At 38.0% G+C, this 19,853-nt stretch overlaps 2 protein-coding genes across 10 annotated transcripts in view; both read right to left on the reverse strand.

Annotated features, from left to right (window-relative positions):
- The window catches only part of LOC147324586 (voltage-dependent calcium channel subunit alpha-2/delta-1), a 78,751-nt gene extending 75,647 nt beyond the window's left edge, over nt 1-3,104 (reverse strand). For all 6 annotated transcript variants that reach the window (XM_086298490.1, XM_086298489.1, XM_086298486.1 and 3 more), the window contains exon 1: nt 2,839-3,104. In XM_086298490.1, coding sequence (XP_086154616.1) covers nt 2,839-2,927 — 89 coding nt within the window. In that variant the 5' untranslated portion in view covers nt 2,928-3,104. The remainder of the gene's footprint in view (nt 1-2,838) is intronic.
- Nucleotides 3,105-8,137: 5,033 nt separating this feature from the next.
- Nucleotides 8,138-19,853, reverse strand: part of pclob (piccolo presynaptic cytomatrix protein b) — a 61,291-nt gene continuing 49,575 nt past the window's right edge. For 3 of the 4 annotated variants that reach the window (XM_086298494.1, XM_086298493.1, XM_086298491.1), the window contains 12 exons: nt 19,641-19,688; nt 19,389-19,519; nt 18,413-18,439; nt 17,866-17,959; nt 17,009-17,080; nt 16,424-16,718; nt 15,910-16,104; nt 13,767-13,908; nt 13,571-13,629; nt 12,854-12,991; nt 12,606-12,751; nt 8,138-11,476 (listed from right to left, as the gene is read on the reverse strand). In XM_086298494.1, the coding sequence (XP_086154620.1) occupies nt 11,333-11,476; nt 12,606-12,751; nt 12,854-12,991; nt 13,571-13,629; nt 13,767-13,908; nt 15,910-16,104; nt 16,424-16,718; nt 17,009-17,080; nt 17,866-17,959; nt 18,413-18,439; nt 19,389-19,519; nt 19,641-19,688 (1,491 nt within the window). In that variant the 3' untranslated portion in view covers nt 8,138-11,332. The remainder of the gene's footprint in view (nt 11,477-12,605; nt 12,752-12,853; nt 12,992-13,570; nt 13,630-13,766; nt 13,909-15,909; nt 16,105-16,423; nt 16,719-17,008; nt 17,081-17,865; nt 17,960-18,412; nt 18,440-19,388; nt 19,520-19,640; nt 19,689-19,853) is intronic. The other variant, XM_086298492.1, reaches the window with a different exon arrangement.

The following is a 19,853-nucleotide window of genomic DNA, read 5'->3' on the forward strand; positions in this document are numbered from 1 at the left end:
GCATGGAAACACCAGCTGCACCAAAACAACCTGCAGTGCCTGCCCTCACTCTGAAGCCTCTGACACCCAGGTGGCCAATTCAGTTCCTGTTCAACATGACCTAGATAATAAACGTTGCTTTAATGTGAAGTTAAGGGTTTGAACATCAAAATTACTTGACCACCTCATGACCCTTAATCTGTTTTTTTTGGGAGGGGGGGTTGTTGTTTTTTTTCTACAACCGTGGGACAAACAGTAGAACTGTGATATATTCCTACCACAGCCGACATGGGTTCACAGTAATAGATTCAAAAACTCCCATGCGATGTCTTTAAAGTAAGCTTTTGCCCCAGTTTTATTTTCTGTTAACTTTAAATAGTTGCTGAAGAGAACTAAGGTAATGTAAGATGTTTTGTCTCCAGAGTTGCTACTTTAACAACAGAGCTATTTAGGATTGTCAAGAGACAGAAGAGCAGGTGTTTACAGTTTGCCAGAACAGCTTATCCATAATGAAAATGTTTTCTCTCCATCCATTTGATCAATGTAATCCAGGAGGATGCACTTAATAAAACAGAGTGTAAAATACAGTTCATTTTAATATCTCTTTTGCTCATGATGCCTATGTTTAATAATTCTATTATATCTCATTAGCTTGCACAATATAACAAAATTTTTTTTTAAAAGGAAAAAAAGAAACTTCTTTAGTTTCTCTTCTTTCTGGAACTATTTTCATTCATCAGTTATTTCTCACAAATATCTTTGTTGGTATTGTGCCGTGCAGAAAAGCATGCAAGGACAGTCATGTTTTTACTGATCACTTTCATGCTTACTGTTTGTTAGTCCATTTGGCAAGAAAGAAGTATGAAGAACAAGGACTATCTGGTTTGTGCTCTTCATTCAAAAATGAATCCCCACAGCATCCTCCACTTCTAAGCAAAATGTTTTTCAAGTATACAAAAAAAGAGGAAGGGACATTAAGATACAAAGGTGGTGAAACTGAATTATTTAATATAGTTTAATACAGATGGAGAATCTATTTGTGGTGGGGAGGGAGAGAAACAAACAAACAAATAAATAAATCATATGCCATCTCCACTCAGTCTCCAGCTCCACCATCTCCAACAGCAGTTCTTCACCTGCTGTTGATTGTGGTTAGAGTGGCCCTCTAGCTCTCAGTGCACCTGAGCCAAAGGAGGACTGCTGCTGTTCAAGAAGGTGGAGCTGGAGTCTCATTTTCTTTTCTATTGACAGGATGAGCTCTTCTCTGCAGATGAAGAACAAGCTTGTCACAGAGAAGAAGCTGAATGAAACTGAGGATCGCTACAATTGAAACCTGGCCAATTTGCCAGCAGGTCTAAAGAACACAAGACAGAAAGAGTATGGGTTAGCAGTAAATGAAGTTTACAAATAAGAGCGAGGAGATTATCCACAAGCAAATCAAATGCAGAAAGCATCTTGAAAAAAAATGCTTTTTTTTAAAGCTACACAAAAAAAGTGTAGAACATTTCAGTAAGTCTGTTTCAAATAAAATGGCTTCTGGATTTTCTGAGCACTTGTTGTGGGTGCACTGATCAGTCTTCCAAAGTAAACAGTGCAGCATTACTATAATCTAAACAGACCAGAGCAGTTTAGGCCAGTGAACATTGCAGCAACTGTTTCATCTTTTCTGATACTGTTTACATTTTGATAAAGAAGAAATGTTTCCTTTCCATCTATGAGTCAGAATCTTGTCTTGTGGTTGTGGATAAGCGTATGATTATTATTAGTTCAGTATTATATGCTCTGGCAGCAATGCAATACTGAATTTAAACATCTTTTGAAAAAAAGACTTGGAATTATTGAGATATACTTTTTTCTCCATATTTGGCTATTTTATTACTTGGGTAAACCAGTTTAAGATCCCCCATCCCCCCTCCTCTCTACACCCCCACCACCGGAAATTTCCTTTCTGACAAATATATTGACTCATTCACGTTTCATCTTTCCTTAGAAGATGGTGGCCTGGTCATGTTTGAATAGCGCAAATATATTTAATATAACGAAACAAATATATAACTTTTTTTTTTAAACGAAAAGAAAAAAATAGTTTTGAGTTGATGTAATAGGTTACCCTGGGGGCTATCTAGTTTAATATCAAACAAAAATATTATTTTGCAGTAAGCGAAAGTTTGTATTTTTAAGATATGAAGGAAAATTAATGTCTCTCAGAGGCCTTCCCCTCTTGTGAGAAAAGAAGCACCTTTTACAAGATTTTACATAAATTTATAATAAATTATCAATTACAGTTTAAATATCCTGTAAACGATACTTAAGCATATTTTTTTTACATATTATGTTGATAATCCAAAAAATATTCTAAAAGAAAATAGGGGCGTTTTACTCCAGTTTACAATATGAGGAACAAACCTCAAAGGGTAGAATCACCTGGTTCTTGGCCAATGAGGGTCCCCAGAAAAACGCCAACTTTTATCATTTATTATTGGCTAAAGCAGCAGGACCGAGCAAAGCCACTCTCCTCTAGGCTACAACTTCATAGAAGAGCTGTCACGGCTCGCCAAGCCACCGGTGACAAACTGCTGATTAGGGTAACCAACATTAATCAGCGTAACAACGCGAGCAGGCAGAGGTCTGAAAAAAGCTGTCTTTATCAAAATGACCACCGCATGAATGAAATGACCTGCCCACCCTCTCACACCCACGCACACCATGAAGCCTATACACTCGTGAGTGTTTCATTAGAGAGAGAGAGAGAGAGAGAGAATAAAAAAGAGAAAGCAAAAAAGCTCCCTGAAACAAGGTCTCTGCAAACCAGAACATCAATTGATCGAAACAGGATTACAAGAGCTGTAGCCTACTTACATGAGCTGTGTCGGAAACTGCGATGCCCAACAACCGTCCTGCCACAGCAGGAACAGAAACACCCAGGCTCGTACCCCGCAGGAATCCATTGTAAAAAAAAAAAGAGGGGAAATTCCCCGATGGACGTCAATATAGAATCTGCTCCACTCCCCTCTACCGCCGCTGAATGAAACGACGGGCGAAAGCAGCGCGTGTAGCCGCCTGTCGCTCCCTCACAGATTAACGAACACTGACACCTCTAATCTGATCACTCGGCCATCCAGCGCTCTAACAGGTACTGGATCTGAATGCGATGCCAGACTCTCTCTCGCTATCGCTATCTCTCTCTCTCACTCACTCACTCACTCTCTCGTTCTCGCTGTTCCCGCTCTTTTTGTCTGTCCCTTAATTAACCGGATGCAATTATGACAAACAGTAGTTGTGTAGGCAATAAAAGGAAAAGGTATAATTATGGTGTCACAAATGATTACTAAAAAGCATAACTTTAATTGGTGCTTTTAATCATTAGTTATCGTTAATCTCTGGCTCTCTTTCACAGTGTGTTTTTGTCCTGTCTCTTTCTCCCCTTTAACAGGTTTCTTCCTGTTAAAAGGGAGTTTTTCCTTACCACTGTTGCCAAGTGCTTGCTCAGTTTGACTGTTTTTCTGAATTATTGTATTAGGGTCTCTGGTTTACACAATAAAGCACTATATAGATAAAGTGAATTGAATTGAGTTGAACTGAAATGAATAACTTTTGTGGTCTTTTGAAATAAATTTTGATAACTTTTGTTTTTCTTCAAACAGGCACCATGTGTGCTTGCTCTCAGGTGGGCAGCTTAAGTAGCAAATATGTAATTTTTCTGTTCTTTTTATAACATCAGTCAGAAAAACAAAACAATGGAAGGGACTAACTGGCATACCACCCACACAACATATGCAGTCAAATATATACAGGTTCAGGGCTTTCTCTTTAAAATACTTCAAAACCTCTCATCATTGCCTACAATGTGGAGATAGGGGAGAATTTACTGCCTTTGACTGCACAATCTTTACCAGTTATGCTAGACAGCAAGCAGACTAACTGTCCCACATGAGAATGAATGAGAATACTAGGCTGGCAGCTGCATTGATTTCACACATATAGTGCACGAGTGAAATTACCAGCAAAGTACAGTATTAGAACCCAATAAATCTCAGTACTATCCATCATGTTTTATAAAATTGCATTTCTAAAGATGTGCTGCACATCGCATCGAATTTTAAAAGTTGCAATATAAATTCAAAGTCTGGCACAACTGCAGTAGTAATGTTTTTGTTGATATTTTAAGTTATTAGTATCATCACCCTGTGAATAATTGAATAATTAAAGCAAAACCATAAAACCTAGTCTATCAAAGTGCCTGTGTGTGCTTGTGCATGTGTCTGTTTGTACATGTGTGTGTGTGTAATTCAAGCCTGGAGGGAGGGCAGGGCGGCACAAGCACGGTGCTTGGGGATTTGGTTATCAATTGTTGCTTGGCAACCACACACCATCTCTCTTGTCCTCTCACCCTCCCCTCCTCCCATTTCCCCCTTTCTCTCTTTGTTTCTCCCTCCCCACCTATCCATTGCTCTTACTGTACTACACTGTTGCGCTGACCCTTCAGTTTTTCCACTGTTCTCATCCTTCACACCTTGTGACATCACCTTTCCCAAATTCTCCCCCTACACCTTTTTCCACCCTCATTTCTCCTAAGAGAGGAAAAGAAGCAGATGTGCCTGATGATGGGATAGGAACGAATAGTGAGAACTGGACAGGAGAAAAGAGCACAGAGAGGGAGAAGGAGATGGAGAGATGGTGGCCTCTTCTGCAGACAATCCCATTCAGTACTTCAAGGATCTTGTAGTGCACCCTGAAAAGGAGTCACTGCTACATACCTTCTCATATAGTCTAAGAAATGATCATTGGAAAAAGACCAGAATAAAATCTTCTGGCATCAGTCAGACAGGCCGTAGAAGTCAGTTTTTCTCTATCCGTGTACTAATGTACTGTATTCCATATAATGTAGTTAGATGATTAGATTGATTAACATATATTCCGTAACAGGAATACATACAATAAATAATTTGCCTTAAAATGTATTTTTGTATGGGCTTTTTCTTACTCCATATGAGGAATTTACTGAAAATATCTGCACAGAGTACAGAATATTTATTTTGAATATTAACCTCAAAGTTAATACTGACATCCAAGAGCAACCTGGAGATTTATATAATGAGTATAAGTGAATAATGTGTTGAACCATAATTGGTTAAAGAGCAGCTGTATTGGGTTTATTTGACAGAGGATACTGCCACCTATAGGTAATCTACAAAAATTACTGGAAACATTAAAGAACAAACCAGCTTCAATACAGTCTTTGTTTTTCTCTCTCCTGTCTTTCTTTTCTTTTTTCTGCATCTATGCAGTAGCGTGCCGATATCATAACGGCTGTGTTTAATATATGTGTTCATACCCATGCACATTTAAATTTGAACATAGATGTAGTATCTGACCACCTGGGAGAACATTATGATGCATTTCATCAATTACATTCCGTCATTTAATTAAGTGAACAGCTAAATGATACACTGGATCTTGATAAATGAACTATTCAAAATGGAAATATTTACGTATGTAATGTAATTTAGTGAGAAATAACGAAGAAAGATAAAGTGAAATAAATGCAATCTTAGTTTTAATATCTGTTCAAACATGAGGAAAGCCAGTGGATGGGTGAATAGACACATTTAAAATATTTAAAAACAATTATTTTGACCTCACTAAAAAAATTATAAAAAAAAAAAAAAGCAAAAGCAGGTTCATTCGGCTAAATGACATATTTATAATAATACAATTCATAATAAGTTAAACTAATAATTAAAATAATGATTAAAATAATGAAATAAAATAACTCAAAAATATATACTCCTCTGTACTGTTTCAGTATTATTATAAAAAAAATAACCTTGTATAAGAAAAACATTATATAAGGTTATTTTTCTAGCTTTCTGAATTGTATTTACTTCATTTTGTAAATGAGTAATTCTATATTTCTATTTGCAGAGTAAAACTAAATTGGAGTTTGTTTCCTAAGACCTATTTACTCATAGTCTTCTTTCAACTTTGAAATTCTTGATGGTCATGACCCAAGAACATATTTCTTTTGTACCATGACTGAGACTCATTCTTAGAATGGTTCAGGTGTTATTGAAGGGCAAGATCAGAGAGGCTAAGAACAATTACAGTAGAAAGCTGGAGTGGAAAAAAAAAAAAAGAAGAAAAAAAAAAAAAAGAAAGCTGGAGTGGAAACTCCAGCAGAACAGCATGAGAGAGGTGTGGAGTGGCATGAAGACAATCACTGGATTCAGTCCATTCAACAGCAGAGGAGCTGGGAGCAGTGAGGACAGAGCCAATGAGTTGAATGTGTTTTTCAGCAGATTTGACACTGCAGTGAATGCTCTCCCCCTAGTGACTTACCTGTAGTCAGCCTGCAACCCACATTCTCTTCAAACTCCTGTGGAAGTCCTGACACCCCTTCCCCCCTTTGTCACTTTCACTCATGACCAGGTTCAGAGACAAATGAGAAGACTCCGCTCAGGCAAGTTTGCTGGTCCAGACAGGGTGTGGCCCTATGTCCTCATGGCCTGTGCCCCCAGGTTTGTGGAGTCTTTCATAAACTGTTCAGGATGAATCTAAGTCTTTGGAGGGTCCCAGTGGTGTGGACGATGTCATGTCTCATTCCTGTACCAAAGACACCATGTCCCAATGGCCCCCAAGGTTACAGGCCTGTGGCACTGACCTTCCATGTCATGAAAACCCTGGAAAGACTCATCCTTTCCCGTCCCCAACCTATTGTCAGGCCACGTCAGGATACCTTTCAGGTCTCATACCAGCCTTGCCTCAGAGCTGAGGATGCCATCATCTACCAGCTCAGTTCTGTCTATGCACATCTGGACCAGCTGGCAAGCACTATAGCCCCTTTTCCATTAGTACCTACTCAATTGACTCAGCATGGTTTTCAGGGTTTTCCATTAGGTCATAGTACCTGGTACCAGGTACTTTTTTAGTACCTGCTTGCCTGAGTTTCAAAGCAATCCGAGCAGGTACTAAAATGTGACATCGTCAGACTGCGTGCCACCAATTGGCTGGTCAGTAGCATCTCTCAATGAGTCATAAGGTCATAAGGTCAATGCTGGACAGTACCTCCCACCCACTCCATGACGTGCTGGCCGATCACAGAAGCACGTTCAGTGAGAGATGGAGAATACCCAAATCCATAACTGAACCACACAGGAAATCAGTGCTGCCTGATGTGGCTACAACTCCTCCGTCTAATGCATAATACACAGTGCAATAGTCACACCCTTTTGCACATGTAGAGTGAAAATGAGAAATAACAAATGATAAAGTTTTACAGTATACAGTTTAGAGTAAAATGTCCATCATATATTTATCTTTTTTTGTAACTTTATTATACTGTTTTATTTAATTTAATCAGTTACTGTACTGTCTTGGAGCAGCTGCAACCACATCATTTCCTAAGGGATTCATAAAGTATTCCAATTTTAGAGCTGCAGTCTATGATACCAAGTGGCTCATCCCCAGATGTTAACGTGAGTCAATTCTGCCTCACAGTGACCATGCCTTGAAATTACAGCCAAATAAAGGATAGGAGGCTCTACCAAAGCCATTCATCATCCCAGTTCCAGCTTCTGCTGTCATAGTAATAAGTTATGTAAAATATGCAATCACCAAATATTTAGCTAATGTTAAAGCTGTGTAGATGGTGATAATATTTTCAACTCCTAAGAAAAGAGAGAATTTAAATAAATAAATTTAACAAACGAAAAAATAGACACAAAACTCGTATCTGTTTGATGAGAATAAACCACAATGGGATGTTGAAAATAGGTCTACATCATAATCACAAGCACGGCAAATTGGTACAGCGATTATGTGTTCCACTCCAAACTCACTTCTACTAAACAATTTTTAAAGAATCACGGTGCCTTTTTTAAATTGTTTTTGGCACTAGGATGTCAGTTTGTGCATACTTAATGTAGGTTTTTCTTTCAAGACCAAGTTTGCAGTGTCCACATGGAGCAGACGGTCAGAAGTTGAATTCACGTGTCCGTAGGCACGTCTAATTAACAAATAATGATTAAGCTGCTCCAAACACAGAAAACGAGTTTGTTCCTTAAAATAATTAACAGAGCAAGGTCTATTATCACTTTAAAAAGTTATTTTTTAAGTAATAATAAAGAAAGCTGTTAACAAAACAAAGCTCAACTCCAAATGTGCAATATAACTCTTCTTAATATTTATTCTTTTAGACTCAGGGGAAACGCTGATTTTTTTTACAGCACGATTTGCATATCTCAACACATCCTGTGTACAACCACAAAACCATAACAGTATATGTTTTGTTTTTACACTGAGTGAAAAACAAGACAATTTTACAAGCATATTTCTTTACACTCAGCATACAGATAAATCTATACATATTCTCTCTCTTTTTAAACGTAATCTTTAGGCAAAATATACCGACAAACCATCAACAAAACATGCAACATCCAAAACATAAAGTTTTAGACAACTATTGAAGTTGAGTAGATTTTTTTTTCCCCCTTTGTGTTGTTTCAGCAGTTTACGGGACGTAGTTGCACACATAGTCATTGGTTGACAGCACAGGTTTTGATTACACAGTCAACTCCCCTTTTACAGCTATAGACATGAACTGCTGTACAATTATATGTCTTTTGTGATATTTTTTTTTCAACACTCACATGCTCAGACTTTGGACAATATAAACATTCAATCTTTGTAGAAAATAAACACTTTATGTACACATGTCAAACAACTTGAGTCACATTCACACCCCTCAGAACAACAACAAATGAATGGATTCACGATTACAGGCAACAGCTGATCTAAACAAACAGTATTTAGCTTGGGTGAAGTCTAATGAAACACAGGGGTTGAACAGTCAAGGCTGAGCATTGAGATAATATGTCTAATTTACTGTACTGTGTACACAAACTTTTTTAAGTACACTGAGAGCATGATGCAGTTTAGAGTGATATTTATCCCCCCCCCACATTGTGCATTACGTTTAGGAACCCCAGTGTGTCTGCATGTTTTTTCTTTTTCCACATAGATACAAAATGCACACCACAATATTTCCTGCCATCACATACACCATGACTCAGTTCATTTCAGTGCATAAACACAAAACACGTAATCCCGCATGTCATGATGGAACAAATGAGACAACGCAATAATAAAGTGCACAAGATCCATGTAGATGTTAACAGCCGTTAACGTCAATATATATTAAAATCAGTAAAAAAATCAGAGTATTTCATATTTTCTTTCATCGATGTACAAATTAAAGTTATTTTCTTACAGTTATTTTGAGAACATATGTTCACAGTTAAAACATTTTAATTCCAAAAACACAAATGCATTCAAACGTATATGTTGCATAGAATTACTTCAAATGAAACAATGGATCTGGAATGTAAAAAAGAAATATAACTGTTAAGAATTTAAACATAAATCACGGTTGGCACAACAAAATAATTGTCAGCATTGAAAAATTAACCTTGTTTTCTTCCTCACTATACTCTGTTTTTTGTTTGCTTGTTTGTTTTACTTTGTAATTATTATAGGCGATAAGTGACATCTTGCTCTATGTTTGTAGTCTCCAGTGATATATTATAAATAGTTGCATTGGCTTTGTGATGTGCCTAAACACACTAACAGTAGTTCTGAGGGTCAATTTTTCATTCTGTACAGGTAAAGGTGACAAAACATTGTAAGACGAATACAGATAAATACATGGGTCACCTACTCACACCTTAGTACTGAGACTAGGCCCCATGCTTTCATTTGATCCTATACATCACTGTACGCCAGTGGGCCTGAGTGTTTTGGTTGCAGGCAGTGAAAGAGGCTGGTTCAATGTGTTGTAATGGGAGTCACTGACACAAAATAGTTAAGTGTTTTACAGTACAGCCAGACACACAAAAGAACCTTGACGTTTGAATGGTAAAGCATTTTTTTTTCTTCCTTTTGAAATAATTTTCAGGGAAAACTCAGACCAGAGGGACTTACTAACACAGAGACAGCAGGGCTGTCATACTGAAGTAATGACAGTTGCAGATCTACAGAGGATTTTGACACATATTGTATGAATTACATGTCTGACAATGGACTACACAGAAGGAAATATTAGCAAAATCTGAGCCACTATAACAATCTTAAAGCAAAATGTTGTACACTTGAGACGGATGTGTGAAACTCACCTTCCACAGTTGTAACATTCAACACAGCAGATGCTGTTCATTGTTAATTTAAATTTTAATTCTAATCTTTCCTAACAATATCATGCTAGTAAAATAGTAATCAGCCACTAGAGGTTGTCATTGACCTTGGATTTTATTTTTATTCTGTCACAGCCCTGTTCGATATAGTGGTGCATTAGTGTGATCAGAGAACCAAGGGAGCTACTGAACATGATTATTAACATCCTTGAGCTCACATAGGTCCACATTCACATAATAGTTATTGTGACTGCCTACACCATAGATTACTGGATTGTCAGTGCGCCACTCACAGCCTCAATCTAACAAGTCTGTGTATCTGTCCCATATTATATATATTTGTATATATAATCTAGTGACAAGAGAACAACTCTTATACTGTATATTATATTTAGATATATTCTGCATCTGATATCTGTGTATACTATATAAACGTCACACTGTACAATGTGATTCTCTGATATGCTCTTATATTTGCATGTGGGATATCTACAATCAGAAGTGCTGTACATTTAATCCTCATCCCACAGCAAAGGTCAACTGTCTGACTCAGGCCTACATAAGCTCTTTATTGTGTTTTTTTTTCCTTTTTCAATGAAACTGAAAGAATATTGTACAAAAAATGTATGCATTTCTTCATCAGTTAATATTCCAAGACCACTTAAATCCACACACATCACGATCGTAGCACAACCACGTCTCTCATATGAAGGAAATAAAATGAATTCCATGATTCTGTTTTTCATCTTTCCCTTTGTTAGATATGTTTGTTCAGTAGTGCAGAATCACATCTCGGCGTCTCATGTGGATTATGGAAATAGAACTGTGGTAAGAAAGACGTCACTGCCCTCAAAGCCATATTGCTGCTGAGTGTCTATCAGTGCCAGCTTTTTATGTTTGCATGTTAAATCCAAAACCAGCAGAGACTTGAAATGGGAAGAGGTGGAAATGTGCTGGCAGTGTTGGACTGATATAATTGCAATGTTAGTAGCACATAATAAACCTTTATTTTATGATTTATAAACCGAAGCAACGAATTAAAGGAATCTTTTTTCTTTGCTCTTATTCTCATTCTCTTATTCATTTTTTTTGTCACATCTCTGAACTATGCACTTTGCATTTAGTGCTGGCTGATCTGCTGCATCTGGATCTTTTTGGTGTGGTGTTCAGGGGTTGGTCTGAGTGGAACTGACGAACAGCTTGTGCCAGCTGACCACTCTCTTCCTCATGTCCACCTTGTCAAGCCAGATGTAGGCTTCACCTATCAAGGTTTTCTTCATGAACTTCCCTCCATTAGACACCAAGAAAAGCTGGGAATGCATGAGAAAGACAAAGAGAATTTGTCAGTAAGTTATCTATATGTGCTTTGCCAGCTCAAAAAGGGCATGTTATTCAGTATGATTATTAATAGTTGCAAGCAGATTGTTACAAGTATATCTATAAGTCTAAAATTTAATGCATTTTATAGACCTGGAAATTTTAGAGCCCATATGAGCTATTTACAGCAGAAGAAACAGCTTTTAACCACGTTGTGAGTACCAGAGGAAACTCTGCAACTTCCCTATGTTTGGAACACTACAAACACGGCCTTATGGCCGCACCTGCAGCCACACACCTCTTGGGCTGTGTTATATATTGAAGTGCTGATTGGGCCATACCAAGTGCAGCTCTTGCCACCCATAGATGTGCATAAGTGACTTGTTTAGCCTTCTGCTGGGTATTTTTGATTTGAAGTAATTATTAAACTAAGTGTTGCTTTGTTTGTTTGGTGTTAGATAATTTGTTAGGATTTGTGTTCCCCTTATGTATCAACTTGGCCTGATCAGCCAGTATTTAAGTCCCCTTTGGTTCTTGCAGTTAGCTCAGTTTTGTTTGCTGAGTAGTTAATCTGGAGATATGTCAAGTTGCTGTTTTTGGATTAAGTTTTTTTCTATTCATTTGACTTCTTTTAAAGGCCCTGTATTATTAGTTCATTTTGTATTTTTGTATTTTTTATTTTTTTTTACAATTTTGGGGGGTAAACCCACTTTTTTCTAAATACTCACTGTGTCCTCGTGCTTAACCAGCCTAGTCTCTCACTCATCGCAACAAAAAAAGTTGGGAAGAGTGTAAACTAGTCATCCACAACTGGTTGTAATAATAAAATAAGATTATTTTTAAACAACACTCTCATATTATGGGATATTTGTGACTCCTTGTCAATACGCATAACAAATATTAGGGAAATCTATTTATGTTTTGTGTGTCTGAAAGAAAAAAAACCCAACAGAATATTGCCAAGTATATTGGATTTTTAAATCACCAAATATTGGTATCAGTCATAAATAGCCTTTATTGTCCAGACTCTAACACAATCATGATTTATTAAGTTTTATTGACTCATCGTATTTGACAATTAGCAGGGGTCTGAAAGTTATTTAGGTGCCTGTTGTACACTACCTGTATGGAGTGTCCAGTTGGGTTTAGGGGGAATCTGAAGGTCTCATTGAAAGAAGGCTCTCTATCATGTCGACAAATTCTCGTCTTCTTCTTAATGATCCTCTTCTGGGTGGCCACATTCACCACATACAACTTCACATACAGATCTGGATGCAAGTTGGATAAATAATAATATGAATTCATAAAAAGAGGACTATTGAGATTAAAAAATCAAAATGCATGTACATCAGTACTGATTGGTTCCACACCTGGCAGGTGGTCTGGGCTTTTGAACTTGTAAGTGATGTTTCTGCACTGAAGGATCTCCAAGACCAGTTGGTCCCCTTCTGTTTTCACCTCCTTCTTGAGAGCAACCTTGATCTCCCCCATTACTTGTGTTTTACCAGCTAACACGAAACAGAAAGAGCAAAATCAAAATCACATCAGGGAATATATCGCCAAAGTTTCACGTGTATCTCACCAGTTCTACATGTCCTGAAATAATTAAGAATTTTACAAGACAAGCTGATTTAAACTTGGTAAATTAGTTGTCAGGCACCATGGAAATGACCTCCCGACCTTCATCATTGTAACAGCTGCCAGGCTATACCCTAAAATGACCCTCTGCTCTTTGTAACAAATTGAAACTAGAGAGGGAAGGGAGGCATCGTGACACCTGAGCTACATGAAATGTAGATATAACAGCAGTTGTGGGACAGCATGGCAACCACTTCTCTCAAGCCGTGCAGTAAGTTATTATTCGGGTTAATATTGTTCATTGACAATAAGCACTTAGCTGACAATTTGACCTCGCAACTTAATAATGACATTAGCAACACCATTTAGAGGCAGTTAATTAGGTGGCTTGGTTACAAAGAAATTGAAAAAAAAATACAACAAAACCACCATTGCACAAAACACTCAACAGGGGGAGCCCTCTGACCAAGAAAGCAAACATTTGAAAACGTGACATTTCTAGAGCTTGCCTTCATTTTCTGCAGTCTCAAGTTGGTTTTTGTCTGTGCCATTAGGAATAGTCTTACCGCTGTGAGAAAAAACAAAAAAAACAGAACAAATGAATTTATGAACACTGTTTTATACATTTAAAAGAGTATAACATGACATATACATTAACAACCGTTAATGCATAATATGCTTGCATGGAGCTACAAACAGTCTTACATCCGTGGCACTTGAAAAATGGCACTGTCCACTCCTGTGCCTGCTCCATCTTCACTATCCAGACCTCCATAAGCGTCTCCAACCAGGCTCGGGGCAGATAGTACCACTGACCCTGAAACATCACTCAGCCGGTGTCCTGGTCCTGTGGGTGGCAATACTGAGTGTGATACTGAGGAAATCAATCACTCAGTTTTTTCCTTCAAAATAAATGACTTGCATAAAAAACAAACAAACAGAGAATGTTAAACGACCCAGCTTTTACCACACATGCATGGGTGCCCAAGACATGTGCTGTATGTAACAAAACACACACCCAGCTATCACTCATTGACAGAGGCACTCTCCATCACACATAACTTTGACAACTTTGACTAAGCATCACATAACAGGGCATCACTGTAAATGTCAGCATCTCCTTGCATTTACGTAACAGTGCTGTGTAAAATCTCTGTAATACGAAGCAAATCCCTACATTAGAACTAAATGAAGGTCACTAAATTTAATGAAAAAAAAAATACGATTAATTCACTGTAGGACATGGCATGGCAGTTTGTTCATACAATTAAATATTCTTTCTTGGCTCTGGCTGGTTTCTGTTATGCTTTTGCAGTAAGAAAGAACTTGGGAAAATATGTGAAGATTACTGTTGAAACACATTCGGTGACTTTCGGTGTATTTTTGAAAGATGATGTGTGACCACAATGTGTTTGAAGCACAGTCTGTTACTGAAATGCAATAATTACTCATTCTGTTCCTAATGAAAACAAAATCATTCGATAATAAAAGCGACACAAAATAAATATATAAATAATGAAATAATATATAAAATGAATATGTGCATTTCCAGACATTCATAGTGCTACATACAGAAAATAATTACAACAGAAATATCAATATTTACACATTCATTTATTTGGAAGGCTTAGTTTTAATTATTTAATTATAATAATTATTATTAGTAGTAGTTTTTTTAGTTGTTGATTAATATGATTTATTTATATATTTATAGAGTACATTTTTCCTATGTTGCCTCACCTTCCCTTGACATTTCTGCTTCCCTCATGGTTAGCTGACCGCTTTACACTCACTGGCTGGTGAGTGCAGCGTGAACCTCCTGTTGACTTTTGAAACCTCTTGGTGTTTCTGTGTTTCCAGGTTTGACTGGGTCATTTGTGCCCCCTTTGTTTTAGGTGGGAGGAATAGGGAAGGACTGTGCAGGGCGAGAAGACTGTGTGCCATACCTGTGTCTGCCTCTGTGTGTGCTTTTCTAGGGGTTAATTCTTGTGACACACACATGCACATACACAGCAATATTGCAGCTCCACAAAATATTCTGTGGCCAGGAAATAATAGCTAGGGAATCTACAGTTGCATGCGTATAAAAACCTCCAACAATGAGTTTACTTTCCTTTGTAAAGAAGTAGACCATTAGAGTTCATTTTGAGGATATCACATTGAGGATTATACACAGGTAATGGATGTTGTTTAAGTCATGTTAACACAGTAGAACATACAACATGTAAGGGATTGCCATCCTAGCTTGGTTTCTGTACTGGGGTTGGAGATCTCCACACCGGGGTTCTGTAGAAACCATATGCTTGGGATTGGCACATGCACACTCCATGTAGAAACAGAGGGGTCTGGATTTCTAATTTAGCTAATAATACTAATACTACAAGTTAAAATAATCCATTAATTATGTTTGTAGTTTCTTAAACTATTATCCCATTTAATTAACTATTTAAGATGCCCAAAGAGAAAGCCAAAATATTAAACTGGTGAAAAATATCAGAAACAACACATAACAATTTAGTAAACTGAATGAGCCCCATCTCTAAAAATAAGATTTTAGAATTACATAGTGTATTAAATAGGATTTCACAGCAAGTTTATTTTTATTTGTGTACTTATTTGATTCTTTATCTGCCTTGCTTTTTGCTTAACAGTTATATTAATGAGATAGATCACTGTGACTTTGTGCTGGCAGAAAAGCAAGATGAGATGAGCAGAAGGCAAGGTAAACTGTTAAGGAGATGAATGCAGAGCAATTCAAGGCTTTATCAAACAATCTCTACAAAGCTTGCATGCAAGGGGAAAAGGTGCATTTCGAAGGTGGTTTATCAGGGGTAGGGGAAGGATTTACTTGGTTGCAGGCAGGATTGTTGCACGGCAGCTTCAGCAGCAGCAATTGCTATTCCAGCATCCTCAAGGTGGGCCTGAGTGACACTGCTCTTGCTTTGGCTTCGGGAAGGGCCATGGGAACGTAGTTGGCCGTCGGAGGAAGACTTGGAACTGCCTGGGCTACTGTGTGACTTTTCCAAAGGCATCATTTGCATGTCTAAAGGAATATTAAATGAATGGTTACAAGTGCCAAAGAGAAAACTGCAAAATACAGTGGCTTGCAAGAGTATTCGGTTCAAGGGGGCCGGATACTTTTGCAAGACACTGTAAATAAACCAACCCCTCTCAGGTGCAAATAATATTTCACAGTCATCTGATTGTTCCATGCAGTACTGATATGTATGTATTTACAGTGTTCAAGGTATGGTTATGAATACCTGCCAAGAATATTAATATTATTTATTGCTTAAAACTACTTATATGGAATTAATTGATATTTAGCAATCATTAACTGTAAGAATGAGGTGATTCTTTACCTTTAGCTGGATCAGGAAAGATTCCATGGCTTCTGCTCTTGATTACAGAGTTTTTAGGTGAATCATGACTCCCATCTCCCTGCCCTGGTGCTAGACTCTGACCCATTCCATACCCCTGTCCAGAACCTGAAATGTGGCCCTGGCCCTGGCCATGTCCCTGACTTGACCCAGACCCTGACGGACCTTGGGCAGCATGGTGGGCTCTGCTGTGTTCAATGCTTTCACTCTGCTCTTTCAAAGGCAGCCAGCGAGGAGTGTTGTCCAGCTGGGTGGTATTTGACAAGTCAATCAGTACCTGAGTGACAATAAGAGAAAATAAAAGAGAGAAAGAGTGAGACAGTACAAAATAAATAGGAATTTAATATATATAGTTATAGAAGCCAAGTTTAAATTTGGTGTTTGTCTGACCAGAGAGTTAAGTTAAGAAACGCAGGTCCACCAGTAAAACAATAAAAATAAACCAACATAAAATAAAATAAAATAGCAAAAACCACTTTAATGAGGTAAATTGGTAAAAAAGAAAAAGAAAAAGTGAGCTAAATTTCACATTGTCAGATGGCAGACTCGGCTTCACAAGTCACTTACTTCTCCAAGGAAGTCATTGGAGGAGGACCTGTCATAGTCCCACACTGTCACCTCCAGCGTTTTTTTCTTCAGCTTCAAAGAAAGAAAAAATAAGTAAAGAGAGGGTCACAGATTATGGCGTTGAGGCGATCGTGCGAGGGAACAAAATGTGTGAGGTGTGAGCTTGTTTGTCTGTGCGAATGTGGGTGGATGAAGGACAAAAGAAACGAGCTCGTGTACACTGAATGAGTCGTGCCTAAATGAGTGCAGCCATGAATGCTAATGAGGGGGTAATTTAATCAGCAAGGAAATCACGAGTTGTTAAATGCATGTGTGCAAATACGTGGACGTGTATAGAAACACTCGGAAGCATGTTGGAGGACATAACATATACAGATATACTTATATAAGTATGCGCTGCAGATTTTTTTTTAAGGCTGTGGTAAGACGATGGTGGTGTCTGTCACAAACAACACAAGCAAACACAGATGGCTAAGAATAAACACAAGCAACCATATATACCTCTAGCAGTCACAGATGTGCACACATGGGCATGAATACCTAACACTCTTCTATTACTCTTTTTGCTAAAAAGGCATGCAGTTAAAGTGTCTGTATTGACACTGTAAGAGCAAGAATGTCGGTTGTTAACTTGAGGTTTGCTAGTGCTGATAAGAGGCTGCATGGAGGATACTGAAAACAGCCCGAGGGAGAGAGCATGAGGACGGAATTCTAAGTGTCGTATAAGACGCTGAGGCTTCCACATTGCCCAAAGTGGATCACAACAAATACAGTAACTACACAAGAGTGACTGTGGGAAGATGTTTGTGTGCATGTGCGTTTTAGTGTGGGACAGGAAGAGAGGGTCTGCACAGTACCTGCTCCAGATGAATGTTCTTGTAGATGACAGTCTGATTCCATTCTGGGTTCATGGTCTTCTGGGCATACTTGGTCCTTCTCTTGTTATCAGCACTGATAATTCATGACATTCAGAATGATTGGTTGTTAATAATACATTATTAAAAATCTCTCCACTGCTTGATCCCATGGCAACATTCACAAAACTGCAATGCTCAGTAAATGGGCTGAATAGATGCTGCTTGGAAAATGGTCAATATCCTTATTTGGAGGCACCAGAAAGATTGCAAACAAACTGAAATATTTTTGTTAATTGTCTGCTCTGAGTAAGATGCTTTTAAATTTTTTTTTCAAATGAGTACAGAGATAGAAGCTGAGGAGAGTTCAAAGTCAGAGGCATGGAGAGAAAATGTAATGGCAGAAGTGCTCTTAAACATTGTGAAATAGAGCAGATAATTGGACGAACAACAAAGGCCACAATAAAAGGATGGAAAACCACTTTGGATGGGTAAATTACACAAATAAAAACATAACACCAACTAAAAACAAAGATCAGCACCACACTACCTTGCATTCTGGACAACCATGACTTGGCTGAGGGAGTCCAGAAGAGGAAGAGGAGGGCATATATCACAAACAAGAAAAGCAAAAATACAAAATAACAGTCAGAGAAGCTCAAAGAGCTCAAAGAAAAGGCAGTAAAGGATAGAGAGCTGAGGCAATCAATATTCTCTTGAGGGTAAATCACTGTTTTTGTGCCTACACAGTAGATATGACTCAAGACCAAAAAGCCTCACAGTGATTACTGGCTCACAGGTGAATGAGAAATTCACTACTCTGACCTTTTGTTGAGACACTGCGGCTGTGAACTCTTTTGCTAATGTCAGACAGATGCATTTCAAATATATTCTTGCAATAAAGCAGCAGTACAAAGGTGCTCTCAACGAGCTTACATTTTTAACCTATACAGCGTGTAGGTTGAGGGAGAGAGCGCATAATCTAATAAACAGGCCTGATGGAGGCATTATCTAAGAGCAGATATTGTTACAAGGGAGATAATGGCTGCATCGATCCTCTCTCTTGCTATTCACAAGCTCTTAGGAAGACAGTGGAGTCGACACCGATAAGAAGGAGTCTCACCTAGGGACAAAACCAAAGCACTCACTTTAGCCAAAAGTAGAAAGAGTAAGAACATGAGGTTGACCATGTGGACTCTCTGTTGCCAGCTAATTTGATACATTATAATGCAGCAATTTGGAAAAAGGCCGCCTCTTACAGCTTTATGTAAAGTCTAACACAACTCACTTTATTTATTTATAGACTAAAGCAAATCGAATCAAATTACTGCAGAAATGACTGCCTCATATCATCATGTCCTATACCATTTTCTCACACAAACTTAAGACGTTAGTCAGTGGGATACAGCAAAGTCAGTACAAAGTCAGGAAAAAAAAAACAGGGAGAGAGAAAACAAAACAGACACAAAGGCAGAAAAGCAGACACAGAACACATATTAGTTAGCACTAAAATGCTAAAAGCTCACCCTCTCCCAGGTAAAAGGTAGACCTTCACAAAAGGGTCAGAGTAGCCATCATTATCCCTTGGGGCCAGGTTTCTAGCTTGCAGGACGTGGACAATAAGATTTCCTAGATTTCTGTCATAGTTGATCTGGAGCTGTTTGAAACAGAGTGTAGAGGAGGCTCTATGAGAGAAACTACAGGGGTCCATCTTTATGTTGTTGGGGGTAAATAGTGATATTTTCTTAATGTTTGTTTGCATGTGTGTGTGTTTTAACCTGAATTTCTCCTGTGATGGGATGAGGCATCTTCATCATCTCTGTTTGCTAAAAAAAAATAGAACAAAAACAGAGAGGTCAGGAGGTGGAGTGGTTCTAGATTGATAGTTTAATGATTTGGCAAACAAATTTGTCTGGCCCACAATAACAGACTTTAGCCATTAACCTGGGATTAAGTTGAAGTATATATTAATAGAGTACTGGTGAAAGAGG

Source organism: Aulonocara sp. 'chitande type north' Nkhata Bay, linkage group LG7 (genome assembly GCF_057382095.1).
Source record: "Aulonocara sp. 'chitande type north' Nkhata Bay isolate Kocher_YH1m ecotype deep benthic linkage group LG7, A_spYH_male_GT1.1, whole genome shotgun sequence".
Lineage (NCBI taxonomy): Eukaryota > Metazoa > Chordata > Actinopteri > Cichliformes > Cichlidae > Aulonocara > Aulonocara sp. 'chitande type north' Nkhata Bay.